This window comes from Mesoplodon bidens (assembly GCF_964165515.1).
Source record: "Mesoplodon bidens genome assembly, chromosome: 9".
NCBI classification, from domain to species: Eukaryota; Metazoa; Chordata; class Mammalia; order Artiodactyla; family Ziphiidae; genus Mesoplodon; species Mesoplodon bidens.
The window spans coordinates 18,293,072-18,318,477 of NC_138166.1; the positions used below are offsets into that span (position 1 = coordinate 18,293,072).

The following is a 25,406-nucleotide window of genomic DNA, read 5'->3' on the forward strand; positions in this document are numbered from 1 at the left end:
TCAGATCATAGAAGAAACACCAAAATTCTTTTAAGGGAGGAGACACTTGACTTGATGCAGGAAGGAATTACTGCACTGCTCTCTTCCCTTTTGTTTGAACACATCCTCAGACAACTGATTTCTGAGAAAGGATCAAACCTCTAAATGAAATGGATTTAGATGGTTCCTTTAAATGATGACAAATTCTCTCTCTCTGCCCCATATATATGTATATATATACATCACATACGTTAGATGTGTAATATATGTATTACATGTACATATATGTGTTTTTACATGTACACATATTTATATTTTTTTCTATAACTGACTTTTTTCTTTTAGTTATTTTTCTTACTTATGATAACATCCATATAAATTTCATAATAATGTTACTCATTTGTAATTCAGTGGGGTTTTTACTTAGTTCCTAATATACATTCATTATTAAACTTGACAGGAAATGAAGGCTAATGCATGTGCTAATGTGTGCACATACACACAATTACACACACACACACATCACTGAGCCCATAAAGTAAAAAGCTTCAGACGAAAGGATTCCTCTAGCAAAATGTAAGCATAAAAAAGACAAATTAATAAATATAAAGCAAAACTATAACAATTCTCTTTTTCTAATTTGAAAAAATTGTAACTTTCCTACCTAAAACAGATAAGAAGATTTGGTATGAATTTACATAAACCAGGCATTTCACTTGGAGAGAAGTAAACTATCTGGTGAGTATAAATAAAGTACCTGTGTTAAAAAGTTAGAAGTGTGTTCAACACTCAACCCTCACCTCCACCACCACCTTTTTTTTCTTTGGAACATAAGGAAACTAACAAAAAAAATGGAAGTATGGAACAGCAAAAAAAGAAATTAACTTGAGACTTGAATACAGACTTGGCTTGGAATCCTAGTTCCAATTACTGTTACTTAATCATGCCTTAGATTCATCTGTAAAAGCAGGGTTGTCAATATCTACTGTGCTGGTTGGCTGAAACAACAATGTGGGAACAGCAAATAAGATGATGAATGGAGACGTGCTTGTTCATATGGGCATTTATGGAAGTTAGTTTCTCCATATAACCCCTGGGATGGGCACAGATAATAAAGAAAAACCTATAGAAGAAAAGGGCGTACAATCAATTCATTCTGGACTGTACTTGTGTGATTCCAAATTGGTCTGGTTGGTCCCAGTACTTTTCTTTCCTATGTATGTAGTTCTTGAGCCCTGGTTGTTCCATGCAATTCCAGTTTTTTATCCGGAAAGAAAAGAAGGAAGAAAAAAGAGAGGGAAGGAAGAAGGAGGGATGGAGGGAAGGAGGAAAGTGGGAGGGAGGGAGGGAAAGAGGGAATGTCTCTTTATTTCATGTTACTTGCCACTACAAGAATTTTCCCATTGAGAAATGGGAAATTTAAAAAAATGAATCGAATATAAATATTGCTGGTCCAAGTACCTGCAGCCCATTACAAACCTCTGCCACAGCAATATATATTCTTTTTCTATATGCGCTCTCTCAATTCAGCTCTTGTTCTCTCTCACCCATTTGATTTTTCTCATACTCTTCCAGATAATTACAGTAGAAATGAAATTATCACCCAGCAAATGACGTGGCAATATGTGTGCAAGGTTGATCTTGGGAAACCAATAAGACAAAAAAATAAAAATAATAAATCCCAATCAGGTCTTTTTATTTAACATAAGGCCAAAGAAGCTATCAGGCGTTGCTGAATACTGTCCACTAACTGTACAAAATATTGACTGCATGCCTCGCAAACACCAAAATATCCGCTGGAATGCCATAGAAATAAATAACTTCTGCTATAAACACATGAAAACATATCAAACTGTTATCTCTTTAAACATATTGTAAATAAAAAAATTACCAGTACTTCTACACAATAAATATTAAGAAACCATTGACATAGTTGAAATGCACTCATATAAATTAACAACTTTAATTACATTAGCCAAACAGACATTGGTTAAAGAACTGCATGTAGTATGCCAAAAAAAAAAACCAAAAAAAAAAAAAACCAAAATAAAAATCAAAATAAAACAAACAAACAAACAAACAACATAAACCACAGAACATAAAAGGTTTTAAAACAAAACAGGCTTCAGATTATCTTGGCTTTCATAATTATATTTTTCTTTTAAAGAAAAATATCAACCCATTGTCAATGCACTGTTTTTCAAAGCATTTAAATAGAGGGTAAACCCCATCGGAAATTAATACAGAAGAAATGATTCACTTTATGCATAAAAAATAAATAATAATGTAGCTGAGACATGTGGTTTGCTTCTGCTCTTGAAGACGTGAACAGCTTCTAAGCATTAATTTTTCTCTGACCCATACAACAGCTTCTCAGTGATAAAGGGTTTAATTTAAACACACACAGTGTCCACCCCCAAGACTTCTGCCCACTTCTACAAGTTCCATTTATTGTGTAGGTTTTCAGGGTGACTAAGTTTTCTCTACCTTGAAAAGGGAAGTCGCCAAAAGGCCCACAGGAAATCATTTTATCAAGTGAACATGATAATTTGAATCTAAGCTTAATACCTTCTCTGATTTTTAGAGTCATCTTGATGTCCAATCCCACGAGGGTGACAAAAAATTCACTTGCTCTATCTAAGAGGAGAAGGTAGGTACTCTCCTTAAAATCAGAGTGTGGAATCAATCTTAAATAAGTATGAAATTGGTTGATCTTCAGGGACAAGAAAATCCCAACTCAGTGTGCCAGAATTCACCTTACTTTTTGGAAAAGAAAAGAAAAGAAAATGTTAATCCAGTCTACAACATATTTATCATTCTTAAAAAAATATTTGGTAATAAAGGCTTTTCAGAGCTTTGAAGATTGGTGTGGGTAGATTTTTAAAAGCCTAGAGATGGCCCTACAGAAAGAGTAGAGAGATGCAAAGATCAGATGAAGCCACACTTGTTTTAGGAAAGCAGACAAGGAAGACCCAATCTGGTAGAATTTAAAAGCTTTTTCTTTTGACCTCATGCTATTCCATGAAAAGTGTGGCTGTTCGCAGAGTTGCATAACTTCCAAGATTATTAAAGATAGTAGTAATTTATCACTTTATTTCAAGACCGTATACACTTAATGAAATATTTTGGTTAAAGTTCAAAGATGTGTAATTTAATATAAATGAAATCTTCCCATTAAAATATTGTCATATGGAATATCATTTAGCTCTGCTTCTAATTACTGTGGCCACTCATCAAACTCCATCGTACCTTCAGTAGGTCCAGGACTTAAAGGCTTTAGTAGATGGCATACGTATTTGAGACGAATGGAAGCCACAAAGGGGGATCAGCTGTTTTTTTAACCTCTTTTTGCTTTGGCCGTTGCCTGGGCCAGCTCTGTTATCACACAGTGAACTACGACTTGGTTTCCCAGGCTATTTACAGGTTCCCATTAGTTCCAGTGCCAAAAAAAGAGGCAGTTCAAAAAGCCCTCCAACCTCTAGACTTTAGTAAATATAGCCAGGTAACAACATTAAATCTGCCTCCATACAGCCGAATGTGATAGCAGACTGATCTGGTCTATTTCTCAAGAAGAGCTAAACCACCTTGAGTAATATTTGGTTTCTCATGGATATTTTATTTTCCTACTATTAATATTTTTTAAAAATCTATGAATTGACATAGGGCTGAAAGCTTCAATATTTTGCAAAATGCTAATAATGTAATTTTCTGAATTAGACTTTGTTTTTCCAATTTTTGCAAACTTCAAACAAGTCAGTACAAATAAGGTTCTGTATTTTTAAAAGCACATAAATGAATAGTTTCTGATCTAGGCAAGCTAAATACTGTAGAATAAATTGGTAACAATTTAGCTTTAAGCATGTACTTTGATATTTATAAAACAAAGTGGTTTTTGTTTTTTGGGTTTTTTCCTTCTTACATCCAAATCAACGCATACCTATCTCTACATCAAGAGTTTTGGCTGTAAATTAAAATATTCGCAATTTTGACTACTGCCCCCCCATCCCTGCTCTCCATTCTTTTCCTTACTCCTACTCTCTTAAACACCTTTCCCCAAATTATTTATCATTTTACTAGTTACAACATGATAATTGAGCCCAGCTGTGCAGGTAGTATTTCTCACAACCAGGCCTTAATCATAAAAAAAATTAAAAAAATTAAAAAAAACCAAAACACAACCACCTCTTTTATCCTGACCTAAAGGTTAATTTCTGTCTGAAAAGCTTCTGATTTAAGATTGATTCCAACAGATAATATATATGTTATCCAAAAATAATCAGCCTAGATTGAACATGAGTTTCCTGTTTTGTTTTCCCAGCGGGGAGTAAATAACTTGTAGAATGGGGGTGGAGGACAAGAAAGAGGAGGGAATTGGATCCCTGTACATTGAAAGAGGGTCTTGTTGAATATTCACTGGAATTCCGAGGCTTTTTCCCATCCAAATTTCTGAAATGTGCCCACCTAGTTCAGAGTAAAAGCAAAAACGATAGCCTATCCTTCTTAAAAATACTGTGTTTTGCACACAAACATTCATTGCTTTAAGAACATTAAAAAATGACAGCCTGAAGTGCTTAAAATGTGTATGGACACGATGCGCCACATGTATACATACACACAGACATGCATGTGCCCGAGCACTGTATATATACACATACAAGCATGGAGCGTTCCATGAATCTGATTGAACTTGATAGCCAACAGTGTACAACTACTGTACATCCAGTATGAAATGTCCTGTTTCATGGATGTAAAAGGAGTCAAAAAACCAAACTTCTCAGGTCTTTCAAGCCTGAACACAATCCACCTTACTCAACCTTGGATCCCAACCCCTGACTCATCGACGGTGAATGATACCAACCACAGACAGACTGTTTAAAGGCTCACACAAATGTCTTTGGTGTATGTGTCTATTTTTTAAGGTACAAAATAATAATAATAATTAGAATTATAATAATAAAAATAGCTATTTTGTGTGCTGTAGCAGTTCTTTTATAGCTCACATTAAGTGCAGCTCAGAACCCGCCCCGCCCCACCCAAAGAAAATACTTGTTAAATAAGGATTAGACAGGTCGAACACCATTGTAGTGCAAATAGTAAACGATTAAAAAAAAAACACAACATTTACAAAATATAGAAATGTTTGGATCCAACAGATGGACAAACATATTCCTTTCAAGTATCTCTCCTTGAAGAAAATAAAAATTAATCAGGTTACTTCCAATACAAAAAAGTCTCTCTTTTTTGTTCTCTCTCAGGTAAACAGTTTCAAACCTATTAGGTTGCATAGTTCTAATATCATAAGCACCTTAACGAAATGTAACTTGGTATCTTTTATCCTTGATCTTTCACGCTTCCCATTCTTGTTCTCAATTTTTTTTTCATGTTGGTTTTTGTTTTGTTGTGGAAGTGGTGCAGAAAAAGGTGTGACCACCTGCACACTAGTGTTCTTTTACCAGAATGTGTGTGTGCATGTGTGTGTGGTGTGGTGTGGAAATGCCTGTGTGTGTGGTGTCTGTATGGTGTGTGTGTCCATGTGTGGGGGGTGTGCATGTCTTTGTGCAGCATGTGTGTGTGCTGTGTGATGTATGTGTCTGTGTGTGTATCCGTGTGTGTGGTGGGCTGTGTGTGTTTGTGTGCGGTTGTGTCTTTGTGTGTGTGCATGGGCTGATATACACAGAGAGAGGGTCACACAGACATACCTTACGACCTGGGTTACTGGGTGGGAAAGTGCCTATAACTGGCCCTTTCAAACTCATGGCTTTCTAGATGCTATTTGGGTTGTGTCAGCCCACATTACTGCAGACCGGACAGGTTGACTTCGAGGCTCATACCGAAAAGGAACCGAAAAGGAGAGGACAATATTCCCATTTGAGCAACTGCTCTCACCCCTTGAACGCTGGAGGGAGAAGTGATGGGCACCCCATTTTCCCTCTCCCCCCACATTCCCACCTCCTTCACTGTTTCATCTCTGAGCCCTGGCTAAGGAATTTCCCCACATCTTCCTTCATCTGCTTCAGGTTCAGTTTTTAGTTGTTTTTTTTTTTAATTTCTATTCTTCCGGTTGTTTCAGTCAGAAACCTTAAACATGTCTTCATGTCGCCACTGTCTTCTCCGGACCATCTTGCTCCCGTCCCCCCTGGGCTGGGGCTCTATGAGCACCCACACTCCTCCACGATCATGTTCTGGATGTCCTTTTTGATGATGTTCTGACCGTCATCGTAGTACAACATGGACATGGGTCTCAGCTTGGTGGGCACACAGCACGACTTGAGGTTGGCAAAGGGGCTGTGACCTCGCATGCGGTAGTGGTTGATGACCGTCGAGTGAAAGGAGAGCGATGAGCCCGACGTTCCCGCTATGTGGCTGGGGCACTCACCCTCGCAGTAGTTGGCGTGATAGCCAGAAGGAGCGATGATCCAGTCATTCCAGCCAATGTCCTTGAAACTAACAAAGAACTGTTTCTTACAGCAGATGTTGACCTTGCCGTCACACTCCAAGCCCCGCCGCCGGCGCCGGTGAGGGTGGTCTTCAGACTGGCGGGCCTGCAGCATGAGGAAAGGTCTGTGCGACTGTTCCTTCTCCTCGTCCCCTCCCGCCCCTCCTTCTCCGTCCCTCTTCTTCCCTTCCCCCTCCTCTTCTCTCTTCTTCTTCTTGCCCAGGAGCACCAGGCTGGCGCCGGTCTCGTGGCACTGATCACAGGCAATCCGAATGTCCAGGGAGCTCTTGCCCTGGTCCAGCAACCGCTGGATGCAGCTGGAGACGGGGAAGATGTGCCAGGTGCTCTTCCGAGCATCCACCACCTTCTCTGATATCAACACTTCATTCCTCTCCCCCATTAAGCCCACTTCCTCGGCCTCCTCCCCTGCGTCCCAGCCGCCCTGCGGGTGCTTCTGCTGTTGAAAAAGATGGATGGTGACTTTGGTCCGGGTCCTGTTGGCCTTGGGGACTTTCAAGAAGAGCCATATTTCTGCACGCTCCACCACGGACAGGTCACTGCCTTCTTTGGAAATCTCAAAGTGCAGCGTCTTCCTGGCTGTGCCTGAGGACGAAACAGCACAAGAGAGAGCAGGGATACGGTTAGTTCTGGGGTTCATGGCCACTCCCTAATTTCAGGCAAGCATGGGGGCCTCTGCTACAGACCCTCTCCAACCGGGCTCCTGAAACGAAGGCCCACAGATCTTAAGGACGGTTTTGACATTTTTAAACGGTTGAAGAAAACTAGGATGCTGTGACATGTGAAAATTATATGAAATTTAAATTTCAGTGCCCATAAAGTTTTACTGGCCCACAGCTAGGCTCATTTCTTTATAGGTTGTCTACAGCTGCTTTTGCACTAGAACTTGGATTTGAGGAGCCGTGACAGACAGCATCCGTCTGGCCCACAAAGCTTAAGTGATTTACTCTCTGGCCCTTTCCAGAGAAAGTTTGTCAACTCTTGCTCTAGAAAGAAGAGAGTCTGGATCTGAGTGTGTCTGGGAGACTGGGTCTGTGAACTAACGAACATAACCTCAGTTTCATCTTTTATAAAATGGGAATGACATAGTGACATTTGACCCATTATCCCATAGGTTTGGAAGGACCCAGTGGGATAACATAGATGAAGACACACTATAAACTCTAGCAAGCTGTGGAAATACTATTATCCCCAACACAAATATGCACACACACACACACCCCGCTGTGTAAGTCTGCATGGCGTGTACCCACAGAGCTAGCCTACTCTTCCTCCTCGGCCACAACCCACTCCACACCCCATCATTCCTTTCCCAGGTCACTGCAACAGCCTTTTCTTTTATGTGCAAGCAGCCAGGCCGGCATGGAGTCAGGCCCCCTCTCCCATCATTTCTCCATTAAGCAGGTAAAGAGATCTTTCCCAAAGGTATATCTGTTTGCATCACTTGTTCCTTCCAATCCTTTACTGAGTTCGTGTTGCCCTCAGTATAAAACAGAAACTGCACAGAACTCTGGGCTCTGCCTGAGCGGCTCCGGCCTTCCAGTTCAGCTGTCTCCCACTGCCCCATGCTCATGGTACAGCCACGCAGCATGAGCATCTCATACAATCTCTCACCTCCAGGCAGTGACACTTGCTGTTCTTTCTGCCGAGAAGACCCCTGCCCCCAAAACACCATCCTCAGTGGCTGCCCTTAATAAGGTTTCAGTTTTCAGACGGGACGACCCTCTTCCTAAGCCCACCTCTGACATCTCCACCCACACCCCCCTGCCAGTCTAGCTTAGGACGCCCCAGGTCTGAGGTCCTGTCTGTGTCCCTCACTGTCATAGCCCAGAATGTAGCAGAAAGTAGGCAATTACTTGCTTCCTTATTAACACATGGAGGCGCCCTTAGCACTGAGTTAGATGAAGAGATCCATCTCCTACCCCTGACATTCCCCAGACCACTGCCGGCATGTACCTGCTGCCCACTCTGAGTACACGCATCCCGAGGTCCAAATCTGACAACCATCTGAAAGTTCATCTTAGAACTCACAGCTCCCTGGGGAGTGGTGGTGGTGGTGGGGTCTCCCTGCCTGGATTTCTATAGCGAACGGAAACCCAGCCATACTTATCACTCGCAGCCCTGAGATGTTTACGGTACTATAAATTTTAGGCCCGGTTTCAAGTTCTCTGCGGCAGAAAGCAGGCTCTTCTGTGCATGGCGAGCTGTAGATTCTGTTCTTAATTTAACACACTCTGCACAGTGTGATTGTGCTAGTGGTACATTCACGGAGGCCGGGGCCGAGAAGGTTTGCATAGGAAAGGTGCTCCGGCATCTCTGTATAAACTTGCGAGGACACTGGCCCTGATGGCGGTGGTGGTGAGGGGTAGACCTCGCATCTCTGGCGGGAGTTGAAATGAATCATGAAGTTAGGTTTATGATTAGATCACCAGAGCGGGGAGCAGTCAGAGGAGGAAACTGTCTTTTTTTAGGAAGCATGATGACTTTTTTTTTTTTTACTCTCCTTTGCTAAAAAAACGGCGGGGTGGAGGGGGGGTTGAGGGGAGGGGGATGGTCGTTATTGTTTGTCTTCTAAGAAAGCAAAAGAGGAGAGTGCAGGAGACCGAGCTTCATCATTTAAATCTAAAAAGACGGTCGGCTGTAGACTTAACGTGGTAGGGTCCTGCCGAGACCGGAGGAAAAAGCTGCCGGAAGCTGCCCTAGACTCTGCGAACCGGCCCGGAGGAGAGTGTGGTCCCCTCCAGCTCCGGCACATCCGCCCTGCTCCACGGAGGATGTTAACAAGCTCCCCGCTGTTCTCCCTTCTGCTTCCGCCTCCACCCCACCCCCCGGCCGGCTTCTGAAACCCTAAACCGCACAGGGTGCCACTCTAAAGACAAAGAGGTAGTAGCTGCAAAATTAGAGAAGCCAGAGGCCACACGGTTCTGTTCTGTTTTTCTAGGAAAGAGTGTGAAACGGAAGAGTCTGTCCGTCCCCAGGCTGGGAGAGCCCTCTGGGTTTGACGTAACTCATTCCCACAGGCTCTGCTCTGCTGTAACTCGTGCTTGCCAGTGGGGCGCTGAGGGTGAAGGGAGATGGTCCCCGGGTAATGAGAGGGTCCAGGCGGCAGGGTGGACCCACCCACACCGGACTCTCCTGGAATAAAATCCAGAGAAGTCTACACACGCTGGGAGGAGGTGGTGAGATGCTCACTGGCCGACCTGTACCAGCGACAGCGCGTGCAAATGGCCTTTGGAGGGTCAGCGAGGCCGAGGCCCCTTGCTTCCAGGAACAGCCTGCAGGGCGGCCCCTCATTTCACAAGAGCTGGTTTCTAACGCAAGATATGCCTCCGCTCCTTCTTCACAGGCAGCCGTACTTGGAAGCAAATGATTTAGTGTTCCTGAGAGAGGATTGTACAAAGAGAGTCCTCATTAGAGGGGGCTCAATGTGTCAGGTGCTGTTATATTAGGATCACAGAGTCATCCTAAAATGACTTTCATCCTGGTCCTGGCTGGTAATTAACTGCATGGCATCGCCTGCGTACTGGGAAGAGGCACCGTGCTGAAATAGGCATCGGTTTAATGATCTGAGCAGAAAGACTCGGTTCCCTGTATTTGCCTCCACTGCCTGCGTACGGATCTCTCCCCCATATTTCTGACATTTGGATTTTCCCCCTACTAATTGACATGCCTGTCGCCTCCTTCTCCTGGTGTCCATTTCTGGAACTGCTATTTGTATATTGCATGAGGTTTTATCAGGGAAAAAAAATAAAACTGAGATCCAATTTCACGAACATGCTGTTGCCATAATGCTCAGGAGAACAGGGGGAAGAGAGATTCAAGGCTTCCTAATGTCTACCTTACATGCAGGTACATTTTCAAAGTTCTATTGTATTCTGACTTATTCAGCAGTGCATAGTTTTTTTTTCTTTTACATCTAGCTTTCATTGCAGAAGGGGGTGGGGAAAATGAGACAGCTAGACGCTGGATGGAATTCATATATACCAGGGCTGTAGGTCTCAGAAAGATATTACAACCCTCAAATTTCTTAGGCATGAGAAATAGAAGTAGTCACTTGATTATATTTGCTTTATCTGTGTTTTACCTGAGATAGACGGCTATACTGCAGTGATGCTTTCAGGATGCTCCAATCCTCAAATCTCTACGCACAGCAACTCGAAAAATGGAAGGAGGTTGCCTAAGGCTGAGGTGTTTAGGATCAATTGCTAGTCAGTTTCAGGTTTGACTTAAATATCTCCTGCTATAAAATCTCGGAATGGAAGTCTTCCCATAGTGCTTTGTGGTACAGCATCAGTTTATACAGGTGTGCACTGGGTTCCTACACTGTTGCCTACCTATCTAGATATAGCTGGAGGCTTTGCTAACCTTTCATTACCTACTCTCTGATAATATTCTTTTCGTCCTCTGCTATTTTTTTCTCTCCCGAGGCTTGTGAGCAAGGCTTGTATCACAGCCTGATCCGCCTGAGTAATTCACTAAGAAAGTCCCACGCAAACGCATGTGGGTGATAATATTTCATCACTTAAACCTCTCTTGAGCTAGGTGGACACATACCCAAGGGAGAGAAAAAAAAGGGCCTAAAAGTGGGTAGGAGGGATGACTACTGCACCTCATAGGGAACACCTCAGAAATGTTGCCGGACGGGAGGAAAGACTTTGGAAGGCTGGAAGGGAAAACACCTGAAAGCACATTTTTTCCTTTGCTTTTGTGCTTTCAGAATTTTTCAAGTGTTTTTAAGAACTCACTCACTGAACCGGCATGCCAAGGGTTAAGCAGCCAAGCTCCTGACTGTTCCCCTCCGCCCACATCAGGATACAAAAAGCTGCTCATCCTCCCCACAGCCCCCCTCCAGCATCTCAGGTTCACGGGTGCGCCTGAACAACTCCAATGAAATAAGCAATAGTAACAAGCAGCAGTGTTTCATTTTTGATATGGTGTTTTCCTCACCGGGGTCCTGCTCAAAGTTGCTGCCCGTCTCCATGTGGGTAATGATTAAACCCCTAACGTTAATGTAAAGAGCCTTGTTGTTCATGGAAAAGTTAAAGTCACCATGGCATGGCGGGTGGAGGGAAGCCTCGGCGTAAAACGCGGCTATGACTTTAATTTTCCGTCCTTCACCAAGGTTTCCCTGTGCCTAGGCGTGGTATAGTCATTGGTGGGAGAACACAGAGCTAGCATGTGTGTTCCCTGAAGCACTAATTTTGCATTTGGACTGTTTCCAGGGGGTTCTGCAAAAAGCAGCCAGCAAGGCCTTAAAGGTTATGCCTCCTTTAACCTACAGGAGAGGGTCTTGCCTGTAGCAGAACTACAAGTTTGGTTATAAATTAGCTTTTGATTTTTTTAGCCTGAATATCTTTTCTTAGGATGAGCTATTGAATTGTAAATGCTCAGCCACATTCCTGCATCTTTCATTTAAAGGGTGATGAAAAAGTTTAAATATTTAGAGAGAAAGGGATTTTAGTTTCCTAAAAGAAGTAGAAAAAAATTCGGAAGGTTCAACCCACAGTCTTTCAGAGACTTCTTTCAAAGTTCCTGAGAACTCTTACACTATGGCTTTTGGAGCTAGGAATCAGTTGGGTAGGAAGCATGCTGAACTACAGCTAGGAGATCGTGCCTGAGTATATTTTAACAGAAGAGGGGGCAAGACGAATACGTGTTTTCAGGAAAAGTCCTGGGAAGGTACGATTCCTGGCTTCTCCAACTATGAAAACTGCATTTCTACCCTGACGCTCTACCCACAACCAGACTCCAATGCACCTCCTCCACGGGCCCAAACCACTAACACATCTCTTTTCACATCTTTTTCTAACCATTTCTCTCTAACACTCCCGGTTCAGAAACAAACACATCCTCCAAAGCCGTAAGCTCTGTTCCCACAAGGTGTTAAATAAATAGACTTTCTCCTCCCTGTTCGAAGTCACTTGTCATTTGTCGCTGTTGAAAACCGTTGATAAGACAGGACAACTAGACGACCACATCAGGGGAGATGGAAGAGGTTTTTTTTGTAAAAGCCCAGGCGGCCGTATTAGGGAGAGATGTGTGAGCAAAGCAGTATTGCTGATGATTCATGGTCACATTTCTCCCCGCTCTGCTTTGTTTGCTTCTGAAATTTATCATTCCTCTGTCTTCCATAGAGCTCCGGAATGTTCACATGTATCACTAGAATTCCCATTTCCTTTCCTTCTGTCTCATTTAAAATGTTACAGGTAGTAGTCATGTCCCTCCCAACCCATAAAATCCTAACTTTTCCTGCAGAATGATAAGTAGGAGGGGGTAGCTGATAATCACCAAGATTAGGGCGATTCAGGCTAGGGCTTCCAGTAGGTGAAATTGTGTTTCCCTAAAAGATTAACTGGTTACGGAGCAAAAGTCTTTGGAATGCGCCCTCTTGTGGCCGATCATTTCCATTATTCAGCGAAGAAAGTGTGTAACCCCTAAAGACACCCTCCAGTGAGGGTGAATTCCCAGGCAAGTTCAGAAGACTGGTGTGGGGTAATGGGAGTCAACTCCACCTTGAGACGGCTTTCTTGGGGTGGAGGAAAATAGTCATCCCAGCAAGCTGCCTTCGACCCCTGTTTGGGAACATTTGTGTACATCTCTAACTCAAATCTTCTGTACCTAGTTATCTTCCAAGGGAGGAGCTTTATGTGTTGCTTTCAAACCCACATGGCTGGGCTATGTAAGCATTTTCTATTTCTTGGTGCTTGATTTGTCTTTCTTCCCCTATCCGTTCTTCAACAAGTGCTATCAATTGCTAACTTCATTACCAGAATCAGAGTATAAATTTGGCCTCCTAGGAGGACTCAAGGATACAGTGTTATTGTACTTTGACCAGCTATTGTCACAAATGAAAAAAAAAAAGAGAGAGAAATTAAGATAGAGCGGTCAAGAAGACCACTGATTTTGACTTCAGTGACAATTCTGGTGATAGTTGGCTTGGCCCTACCCATCTCTTCCTCCTTTCCTTTAAGGTGTTAAAGTAAACAGCAAAGGATTCTGTTGCCAGCCTTGCAAAGAATACAGTCACCTCAGTGAGCAATCTGGGGTGACAGACTTGAAAATCATTTTTGTTTGTGGGAATACATGTCAGAGAGCCTGAGGGCAAGGCTTCCGCTGCTTAGTCAATAACAACTCATATCAGCTTTACCAAGATGGGGTGCTTTCCACCTAAGTACAAGGGGACAGACTCAGTTCAACAAGTTCCTGGCACTTGAGTTTTTGGAGTTCCTCAACTGCAGTGGCCATGTCTTGGCCTTATTCAACCATCCTGATGAGCAGAGGCCACAATTAAACAGGAATCCCCAAATGAGGAATCTTGAGGCTGAAGGATGCATCTAGGGGTGAACATCTGTGACATGCATGCAGGTGACAGATGACTGACTGACTGGATTCTATGCTGTACAGAACAGTTTCTAAAGAAAAGAAAAATGCATGCCCTTTGCTAACCCCCAGAACCTTGACGTTTGACGTCCTTTGAGCATTGCTAAGGTTGAACTGTTCCCAAAGTAACAAGACATTTTCGTATATTCACTACAATCATCCCGAAGATAAATCTCTTCCCTGGGTCAGCAAAAGAACAGCAAAATACTCACATGGTACTTACTCTATTTGGAGAGTAGATTGTCCACAGAGCAGTCGTTTTTGTGAAATCATACAAAATCGACTTAAAGTTGAGGCGTGAAACTTCTCAAACGAGAAGAACGAGCAAGCGCATCATAAACCTTTTCTAAGAATCCAGCGGCTCGCCCAAAGTCAACTTGTAAACTCAACCAGGAGGACGTTTGCAATACAGACCTTAAACTTTAGTCAACATGTGAGTCAAATGAATCCACCTTTTCAAAAAGTAGCTCAATTTCTTTCAAACTAAACACCTACCAGAAAAGATCTTTTGAAAAATGACGAGATTTCATATAACTGAGAAAAAGATTGGCACTGAGATGAGGGCCATAAGTAAGGAAGGAGGTAAAAAGTCAAATTCTTTTACTGCAAAATCTCTCAATGCCAAGAGAGTGATTTGCTACACAAGTCAGAGAAGTCAGAAAGTGGGCATATTGCTAGCATCAGGCGTAGAGTTAAAAGTGGCCAAAGGCAGAGGTCTACCTAGTCATATGATGTGGGAAAAGCCAATTGAGGAAGAGCTGCAATTAAGGCCATTCTGTGTGGCAACTGGTATATAGAAACATATATAGGGTCCCTCTGTGGCAGAAGAAGCAGTCCCTAGACCACTGGAATCCATTCCCTGCTCAGGACACCAGGAATGGTTGAGAAAAACTAGGTGGCAACTCAAAAACTCCAACCTGCCGTTTTTCACTCAATAAGCTTCACAAGGTAAAGTCAAAAGTATTATGTCCTTTGCAGCTGCATCAAAAAAAAAAAGCTTTAAGCGAAGGAAGTCAGACGTTCTTGAAAAGAAAGAAGCTTCTGGTGAGACAGCTAAACTGCCCGCAGGACACCAGGGCTTTTCCTACGAGGGGAAGCCAGCAAGCCTGCAAGCTATCTCCCCCAGAAGGATGCCCAGGTCTCTCATGGTTTTCTTGGAAATATAACATCTGAGTCAACAGGTTTTCAGGACTGGAAATTCTGAGTGTTGCCTTAATTGTTTATACTACTGCGGCAAACTTTTAAACAGCAATGCTGGGAGTCCCGGCACATACTTTACTGGCCATATGCTCCACCAAACAAAACAATGGCATTCCTTTCAAATGGATTTGGCAAGGGAGACCGTTCTTTATCCTGGCATTACCACGAAAGTAACATGAAATTAGCACATCTGTGTGCCTGGGCTGCATGCAGGGGCTTGTAGGCTGGCAAAAGGATCTGGGTCACCTAACTGTAAAAATAACCTGGCCCCCAGGGTCTCCAGCCCGCCCTTTTGACAGGTAATTTTTTTCTTCAGCAACAGGTTAGCTCGGTCCTGAGCCAACGATGAGAATCTATTTATTAAAGTTCTTCCTCTTAAGGATTGAGGGAGCGCTCAGCTAGTATCTGAGAACACTTTGTCAAGGTTGCATTCCTTGGCCGAGAGCTCTTAGTAACTTTACAGAGAACAAAACTCTTTTTTTCTTTTTTCTTTTTTTTTGGTTCAAAGAGCAAAAGTCAGTGCTCCGAAAGGGACTGCTGGTTCAATGTCATCTGTTCCCTAACCCCCCAGCCCCCCAAAGTTGCTTTTCGCTGCCTAGCCTGTGATGCTTGTGCTCTTACAGGCAGAGTTTCTAAAGGTCAAAATGACTGTCACTAATATGCCCTGCTTCTCGGATGTGGCCCCTGATTGGATTTTTTTAAAGAAAAGGGGTTGTTTTTAAGACAATGACTTCATCTGTGCCATGCCGCCCCGATCCCGCGCTCGCCGCCCCTCCCCTCCCCCCAGTAAAAACTTGGGATGGGGTCCGGAAGCCTCCAGGCTCCCCCCGACGCCCCCCCTCCCCGCGGCCAGCACCCGAAAATTGCCCCGGCTTTCCTCCGGGCTGCTCTGATCTGGTTTCCCCGGCAGGCCGAGGGAGCCTCTCTCAGAGCGGCTTCCTGCTCCAGATCCGGCCGAGAGCTTCCTCCGGGGCGACGGGCTGAGATACGCAAGTGTGACCTAGCCACCTCCTGCCGGGGCTCAGCCCAGGAACCCAGCTCTGTGCGGTCCTCTCGCCCTCCCCTGCCGTCCCCTAATAACTCCTGACCTTGCCCGGCAGGGTACCCCTGGAGGGCAAGAAGTTGCTCCCAGGACTGTCAGAGCAACGTGACCCCCCCGCCCCATCCCCCCAGGGCCGGCACCCACCTGACTCCGCGAACGTGATGATCTCCGAGGTCTGCTCCATAAGTTCATTCATTTCTGCCCTCCTGCCGATGTCATCCTCTATCTCCACGTACCCGTTCTCCCCGACTTTGCCCACATGAAGCTTTCTGATCGCGTTCAGAAGCGCCGCCTTGGGTACCGGCTGGGTGACATCGGGTCTCTTCTTCAAGTGCAGCATGTTTAAAATGTGCTTCTTGACGGCCTCCACCATCTCCGGCTGAGAGTTGGGTACGTCCTTTGGGAGGGTGGCCAGCGCACAGGACGGGCAGTCGGGGGTTGCACTGTGCCCCTCGGATCCCGGGGTGGGGGAACTCCTCACTATAATCCAGCAACTGGCCAACAAAAATCCTCGCAGCCAAAGCAAGGGCATCCTGGCAGCAAAAGTTGTTGTGATTGCCCTTTTTAAAGGCTCTGCTTTTCCTCCCCCCCCACTCACGCACAGGTTTTTTTTTTTTTTTTCTCCTTTTTGGGTTTTTTTTTTTTTTCTTTCTCCTCTTCAGTCAATTCTCTGGAACAAGAACAAAAAGTTTTCTGTGAAGTTTTGTTTGCAGGTTCCCTCTCTGAATGCAGTCAGTGCTGTAGGTTTGTAGCTGTCAGGGAGGAGAGTTCTGACTGTCTCCCAGTAAAAGAGAAGGAGGGAGGGAGGGAGGGAGGGAGGGATGGAGGGAGGGAGGGAGAGACAGGGTGGGGGGGGAGACAGACAGAGACAGAGAATGGATGGGAGGGAAAGAGAGACTGGGAAAGAGGAGAGAGGGGGAGAGAAGAGAGAGGGAGAGGAGGGGGAGAGGGAGAGGGAGAGAGGGAGGGAGGGAGGGAGGGAAGGAGGGAAAGAGAGAGAGGGAGAGAGAGGGAGAGAGAGAGAGGGAGAGGGAGAGAGAGGGAGTGATTGGCCCTAAGTGAGTGAGTGAATGGGAGAGGGAGGGAGTTTGTCTGTGAGTAAAGGCTGTGATTAGGAAGGGGAGGGACAGCTCTTTCTGACAGGCTGCCTGCCTTCTACTCACTGCTCCCTCACACACACCTCTCTTCAAATATCACCGATCTCCTCTGGAGTTCCACTTTCCCTTCTGCAAGAAAGTCTCCTGATTTGCTGCTGCTGCTTCTTGCCCCTTTCTTTCTCTGCCCAGTCCCCTTGCTTCACCTTCTTCCTCTTTTGCAGGGGAAAGCAAAGCCCCAATCAATGGCCTGTCTCCATCGACAGGGAGGACCAGACGGAAACAGCCTGCCCCCAGCACCCCTCCATCCTGCCCGGCCACAGCCTGGAAGGTGGGGCTCGGAAGGAGGAGTCACTGGGGGCAGGCTGATCGTGCTGGCCAGAGGGAATCCTGCAGACCCTCCTTTTCCCCCATTCATTCATATTTCAACGTTCAGGGCCGTCAACACTGGCAGGCTATCAGAGGGGAGTGCAATAGAACTTTTGTTTGGGGTCACATAATACACTCTACTTTTCCCAACTGCAAAATGCAGCCGGGCACTGAAAGGTCCACAGGCAGGCAGGCAGCATGGTACATGCTCTTGTCATGTGAAGCTCTGTCCCCCTCTCTTTAGCCCCCGCCCCTCCTGCCCGGCACACACACTCCAGGATGACAGCTCACCACCGCTGGCCCTGACTTCACAGACAAAATGCAAAATTCCGTTGGCCTTTCCCACATTATTTTATACAAATAGTGCACTCCTGTGACTTGAATAACTGGTCCTAGGGGGAAAGAATCTCTAAAATATATTGGCAAATTATTTTCTCTGTCATGTGGTAGTTTGTTCAGCCTGCCCCCTACCCCCATCCCGGACCAGTCTGTTCACGGACTGGCCTCCTGATGGCTTCTTTTTCTCTCAGAGGAACAGCACAGATGAAATCATCATGGATTTCAGTGTTCACGGAAAAAGAAAAATGTGAATTTTTAAACAATGCCTCTCTGAGTTTTTAAAATTCTCCTCCCCCCTGCTCCCCCCTTTTTTTCATTTTCTGTCTTATTGCTTTTATCTTGCAGAAGTATCTTTAAGAGGTCCATCTGTTAAAGCTTTCCTTCCCTCTCGGGTTTTTTTGTTTTGTTTTTTCCCCACACATAAGCCCTCTCAGTTTCTGTAGATACAGTCAGCTTATATCTGACACCTAGTGTGTTCAGAGCATTAGAGTCAAGCAATGCACTTTGGGTGGGAAAAGTTAATAAACAGCATTACTTGCAAGCATAAGAGCTGAGGGCAAGGGGAAGAGGGTGAGGCCAGTGTGATACTACGTTACAATTACAGTTTGCACAGGTAACAATGCTTTTCTGAATTGGATACCCTGCCCCCCTTTGCTGAAGCATCTGCCTTCGAGACTTTCTCTGTTACCATCAATTACACTCTGCTATTATTGTTAAGATTTTGTTGACCTTCCCTAAAGAGTCTAATTTTTTTTAAATTGGGGGATGGTGAAAGAGAATGGGGAAGCATTTGTGTTAATTGTCACTTAATAAAATACCCTGGAAATAGAAGACTTATAATCTACCTATTTGGCGTCACATATGCAATACCCAAAGCATTTTGTAGCCCAATTAAGTTTTACAAGAGAGGCTGAACTAGAACTCAAAGTTTCATGACGACAAACAACTTGAGAGTCCCAATAGCTGCATTTAGATAAGAGCAACTCATCATTTGAACTCTCTCTGTATGTGAGTTTGTGTGTGTTCCCTGAATTTGCTGTTTGTGAATGTAACTTAAAAATCAGCTTTCTCTTTGGCACAGGTCCTTGTATAGAGGTGCTGAACTGGGTTGTAGAAACACATAATCTATTTGCATGCTCTACTATTAAAAGCTCTACTAACTGGCTTGAATATGTAAAAAGGTACAGATCACAATCTGCATGGAAGTGCCAGTAAGTTGTAAATTCCTGCTCACCATCCTGACTATGAACGTGGAAAGAGCTCAGAAGTAAGAGTGAAAAAGCATTACCTTTCCGGTCCTCTCACCAGCAGACTCTTGTCTCATGTGGTAAGAGCTGTCCAAGTTCCTCTTCATGCTATTGGCACTGAGCAGTTTTATACTGTACTACTTATTTGTACAGTCACACACGGGTACCAGTCAAGCAGAAGAGGGCTGGGGCTTTGTTTGGGATTGGTTAGGAGCAACATGACATCAGCAGATGACTGGTTTTTCCAGTGTGAGACATATTTCATAACTCATTATCTAATGGAAAGCCTTTCTTGGCTGCTGTGACACTACTGGGTGATCACTGAGGCAGTGAAAAACCTCTGACTGACTGGACTCCCTTTTAGAAAAATCCCGGAATCCAACAGCTCTATCTCACTGAGGTTCCAACTTTCAACTTTTCTTTGACCAATCATGCACACACTTCTCATTATATTCAGGCTTGGTTTTATATCTTCACATAAAACATCTGTTACTTCATGAAGTTGCCTCTATTTACAAAGTATTTTATTGTTCCTAACAGGGAAGAAAAATTCACAGTGCTCTTCAGAGAGATTCCGAGTTTACTTTTTAAAATAAGATAGTTCAGGAAGGGGGAAAAAATAGGAAAATATGTATACCTATATGGGATGATCTCCCCTCCCCTGAGTTACATGATTATTTTCCATCTTGAATAACTTAATTTTTAAAAATAAGATATTGTATTGAGAAAAAGAAAAGGAAAATATGTATACTTACAGGCTGATAATCTCCCCTCTGCTGACTTACACTATTATTTTCCATCTTGAAATTGAATGCCTGCTTTATAAATCATTTATCACCAAGAACTTTGGAAATAGTCATTCTCTGCTAGCGAACTTTATGTGTATCCTTCCCAGTCTTTAGAATCCCAGTCTAACTAGCAAAAAAAAAAAAAAAAAAAAAAAGAAAGAATACTACATCATTCTTCTTTACCAGAACGTCAAGTCCTATGATTTCTAAATTGTTACAAGTATAACATGAGATTAATGAAAAGAAGTGAACGTTTCTTGAAACAGGAGTTAAGTTGGTCGGGGTGTTTTGGGGGAGGGAGAAGGCAGTGTTAGCAAGCCAGGGAAATAACACAGGAGAAAGGACTCCTCAGACAAGAATGCTGGGGAATGGTTGTTTGAAGGAGTATAGCTGAAGCCTAAGCTGGGCACTCATGACAAGTTGAATAAAATGTGCAAAATTGGGAGCTAATGAAAGCCATATGACCAGATATGCTGTTTTGTATGCAGGATTTAACATGCATAAAATAAACTTTTCACTGTGCCCACAAGCAAAATATAGAGGCTCTGGCCTCCTGATGTGTAGTTTAAGCAGGTTCCTTTAGGACACCAGAAGTCTGTCTCAGGGGGTCTGTCTTGGCTAAACACAGAGAAAGTGTGGGTGCTGAGCTGGGTATTGGGGTGGGGGGAGTATTATCAGAATTGCATATGCAGAAATGAAGTAGGAAATAAAATCTTTAGGTTGTACAGGAACAGAGGGAATCTGAGAAGGAAAGATAGAAACTGGATCAGTGTTGGTTAACTCCAAAGCTGCCCATCAGTTTCAAACTGGACGGACCCAGCCCCTCTATAAGAAAGGAACTTCCCCATGCTTTTCGCATGAGCAGTCCAGGACAGCAGTGTCCGGCCGGGCATCTAAACGCACCCCTCCCCCCAACATGAACGTTGGTGTCCTGGTAATACCACCATGTTTACGAGTCTGGGGGCACAAACCAACCCGGATGAGACCCTGATGCCACTGCTTACTAAGCAAAGAACATCAGGCCTCAGTGTCCTCATCTATAAAGTGGGGTCCACAATACTCCACTGCAGGGTCCAGCACGGTGCTCAGCAAATACTAGGTGATACGATTTCTGAGATGCCCCGGTGCCTCTCTCTGAACATGTGTCACAGGAATCTGCGGCACCCCGACCAGAGGAGACACCCTCTCTCGGGTGACTCAGATCGCGTTGGCCACGGAAGCCACCGAAGGGCCCACCTGCCTAGGTCAGCCCACCAGCTGTGATGTCATTCTCCACCTGAATCCCCAGCCTCAGAGCTGAGCCACGCTGGAAATGCCTCCTCACTCAGTGGAAATGAGGTGGGAGTGGGAGGGGAAGTTGGCAGGTTAAAATAACTTCTGTCGACTATTCTGGATGGCGGAATGATCTTTTCCGTCCCGGACTCCAGGGCCCAGGGGCGGGGGAGCTGGTTCGCCCAGCTCCTGATCCGCATCTCCCATTCCTTCCTCGGCTTGGTTTCTCTTTCACTTCCTGCCCCCCTCCCCCCGCGGCTCCCCGACCCCGGCCCTGCGGTCCCGCTGCTCGGCCTGCTACTGTACCTTGAGCAACACCTGCTGGCAGCTCCCGGGGATCACGCCGGATCGCGGCCGCTGCTCGGGCCCGGCTCGCGGGGCCGGAGTCCGGGCCAAGCAGTGCGCAAGCGGCCGCCTCTATTTTTACCCCGAGCACCAGCAAGGGCAACTTCTTTTAAGAGCAGCTCTTGATTTTTTCCCCCCTTTTGGCAGCTAGAGAATTCAGAGAGGGAGGGGGTGAAAAATCACTGATCAGTGAGGGCGGCTGGGAATCTCTGAACCCAGCCATCAGGGCCAGGGTTGAAAGCGCGGCCAATGTCAGGGACCGGGACCGGGACCTGCGGGCTGGCTCCGGGGCGGACAGACGCGCGCGGGGAGCGCTCCTGCCCCGCCAGCTCTGTCCCCTTTCCGATCGCGGAGCCGGGTCCTCCCAGCCAGTGCGCGAGCGCGGTGGCCCGCTGCCACCGCGCTTTTCACCTAGTGCAGGCGGCCTGATTTACTGGCGACTTCACAAAGCTCCCCGACTCCTCGCTGGAGCCTTTTGCAGGGCTCTGTTCTCGCCTGGAGGAGCGGCCCCTGGAGAACCCGGTGGAGCAGCTTGCTTCGAGGAGCCGGGAGGGAAACTGTGGTACCTTATTTTACTGTAATTGCAAAAGGCGCGATGTGCCAGAGATGTATATTTAGAAGTTGTATGTTTCTACTTTTATGTAAATGGAGCAATTAGGGCCTGTCTTGCTGCTGCGAAACTCCAGGGCTTGTGCCTTGCTGGGAAAGCTGGTGTTTTCAGTCACAATTAGTGAGCTGGTCAAAACCCAAAGTTCCTTTAAGGATAAGGGCTCAGTGGTGTAAGCGGGGGAGAGACCAGCGTCCCGGTGCCATCCTGGGGCCCGCGGTGACACACACCTTGGGGCACGGCTAACCTATAGTGGCGTTTACCCGTGGCAACAGCTGTCCCCGTACAAAGTTGGCATAGATCAAGGAGCGAGAATGTTCATTTTTTCTTCTCAAGCAAACCGTCTGTCCTTCGGCTTCCATCCATGCTATTAATTGGTCTCTTTACTCACTACTCCTGGAACAAGGAGACAGGCCTAGAAAAGGGGCCCGTTTTTCATGGCTCTGTGGTTTTAGCCTTGCTGTTATTCTGTTTAAAAAAAAAAAAAAAAAAAAAAAAAAAAAAACACCAGGAGGCGTGAACGCCCCAAGCAGGTGACTGGGAAGTTGTCATCTGATTCAATTGAAATGGCACGAGGCTGGGGGGTTCAGAGCACTGACTAGGCTGCTGACGACTCAGGGTGTTTTAGTTCCTTCCTGTGAAAAATCTGTTCCCCCAAAAGCATGATTTCTGGTTCATCCCGTCTGGGAAACGGAACATAAAACGTGACTAGAAGGAGAAATCAAAAGGACTCGAGGTGTTCTCAGCAGCTGACGTGTTATTCTGGGCTCAAGGCAGGAAAACCTTGCCCCGATGGGGAGTGGACTCCCTCGAGAGGCAGCTCGGGATCCAGAAAACGTGGGCGGGATCCAGAGTGATATTTGCTGCAGCGAGATTTCTGGAGTCTCATCAAATGGTTTGGGTTGAATACAAGATTGGCAACCCCTGCCTGTTTCCTGGACAGCTGGAGCCTGCCCATTGCCTGGGATCTAGGTTAGGTAGAGAGATTTGGGACAATGAAGGATGAGCATTTCACATTCCAAACTGAGTTAGGAAGCTGTTTGCTTTTATGTCAAATCAATGAATGAATACAGCTAAACAGAGAGAGAGAGGGAAACATTAAAATTCCTCCAAGGGATGGACTGGGAGTTTGAGATGAGCAGATGCAGACTATTATGTATAGGATAGATAAACAACAAGGTCCTACTGTATAGCTCAGGGAACCGTATACTTCAATATCCTATGATAAACTATAATGGAGAGAATATGAAAAAAGAATGTATATATACGTGTAAGTGAATCACTGTGCTGTACAGCAGAAACTGTCAATCAACTATACCTCAGTAAAATACAATTTTTAAAAACCCTCCAAAATTCATTAGAAGACAACAGGGTCAGAAATAGTTAATCCAAAACTCTTATTCCTAAGCCTCCCACTTCTCTGAGAACCACCAGAATATCCCACGAGGCTCTGTGCTATGCGCAACTGCTCTGTTTTAAGAGTATTTGGAAGTGCCTTATCTGAACCAAGGGAACCCAGATGCTAGAACTAAAATGACTAAGGAAAGAAAAGCAAAAACAAAAACAAAAACCAAAAACCCCAGTAAACAAACTGCTATCTCTCCATCTACAACAGTGGTTCTCAACTGGGATGATTTTGCTCCCCAGGAGACATTTGGCCATGTCTGAAGACATTTTTGCTTGGCCTAACTGGGAAGGGAGATGCTACTGGCCTCTACTGGGTAGAAGCCAGGGATACTGCTAAACATCCTAACAATGCACAAGACAACCCTCACAAGAGAGGAATTACCGGCCCCAAACGTTAATTGCTTTGCGGTTGAGACACCCTTGTTTAGAGTTACCATTTAAAAGTTTCACCTACTTTCCTTCCCATCCATGACCCAAGGGGCCTTAGCAACCAGGCAAGAGACTAATAATTCAAGGGATTCTGCTTCCTCATGTGTCTTGTGCTTCCTGATTAATGGAGGCCCACACCACACAGCAGATACTGACACAGTGACGGTACCTCTCAGGCGTCCTCACCAACTTTCCAGTGTGGCCTCCATGTATTCCCTGGTGGCTTTGTGTTCTAGTCCAAAGCAGAATCTTGGTGACCAGCAACAAAATGAGATGAGCTGGCCTCCACCCAAGTCGTTAGGAGGCAACAGATCATGGAAAACAAAAAGTGAATGAGGAATGAGTTATTCATTTGAGCAATTCAGTATCAGAGAAATCCATGCACTAGTGAATTCCCTGAAGTTAAATTCGCAAAAGTGAGATTACCATGCCTTGCTCCCAGAGCAAACAAATATGATGTGGCTGATTTTATTTGTTTAATACCTCAGGGGAATGACACACAATCAATATCCACAGAGAGAAAACAGAATGCTTTGCTAAATCCTAATGCATGTTCCAAGCAAGATTATATTCTCCAGACTTCCTTAGGAAGGCCACGGCCCTTCAGGTGTTGCTTTCTTGTGAGAGTTGGGGGAAGTGTTGTGAAGGATCCCACATCAAGGAAAATAATCATCATCATCCACAAATGTTGGTGAAACCCACAAAAGGGAATTTGCCTGGATCTAACTAGCTTAGATGTGAAATGCTGTTGTCCGTATGATGAGGCCAATTTCCCAGGCTTATCGTTTAGTCCCTGAGTGACCTGGATCATCTAGAGAGGAGAGGGTCCGTAAGAGATTGCGCTGAGATGAACAAAGCATGAGGGGAATGTCTTAGACACTCGGAAGCCATCTCATCAACTCCAACGCCTGAATCACAGTCTCCTCAGGTAAATGGTTATTTTAGAACCAAAGGCCAAATGCTTCAGAAAAACCAAATGATTCAGAAAAGCCCGCATTTCTTCCCAAGAAGTACCCAGTTAGTACTTGTGAAAAACTCAATCTAGAGAGAGAAATAAGCATTTTTAACCTCTAGAGAAAAATAGATATTGAAAAAGAGGGGAAAAAAAAGAACCCAACACTAATGCAAATGGAATAAACATGCCCTCAAAGGCCCTCCTGACCAACATATAGGTCCAAATTGTTTATCAAAACTCAGTTCTAATCCATTCAGGAAACATCTGGTTGATCTTCCTATTGCCCCAGAAGACTACGAAAAGTACTTACAAGAGAACGGATAACAGATTGTCCTAATCGTGGTTCTTACCTGGATGCCCTTGGGTTAAAAGTTCCATGATGCTGACTTGAGGACATATAGGCTTAGCCTATAGATGCCATCGGACTGATAAAAGCAGAAATCTTGATCCTAATCCAGTGTCGTCTCTCCACAAAGATGCCCCACAACTTGCTCCCAAG

At 44.9% G+C, this 25,406-nt stretch overlaps 1 protein-coding gene across 4 annotated transcripts; it reads right to left on the reverse strand.

Moving 5' to 3' along the window:
• Positions 1–1,654: 1,654 nt before the first annotated feature.
• Positions 1,655–25,406, reverse strand: INHBA (inhibin subunit beta A). Of its 4 annotated transcripts, none has more exons than XM_081243992.1 (3): positions 25,258–25,406; positions 16,200–16,725; positions 1,655–7,018 (listed from the first exon to the last, which is right to left on the reverse strand). In XM_081243992.1, exons 2-3 carry the CDS (start codon positions 16,585–16,587, stop codon positions 6,129–6,131), a joined length of 1,278 nt encoding a protein of 425 aa, XP_081100118.1. In that variant the 5' UTR covers positions 16,588–16,725; positions 25,258–25,406; the 3' UTR covers positions 1,655–6,128. The 4 variants fall into 4 exon arrangements, with proteins under 4 accessions (XP_081100118.1, XP_081100116.1, XP_081100115.1 ...); XM_081243990.1 differs by having other exon boundaries at positions 21,471–25,406; XM_081243989.1 differs by lacking the exon at positions 25,258–25,406 and adding an exon at positions 19,146–19,249.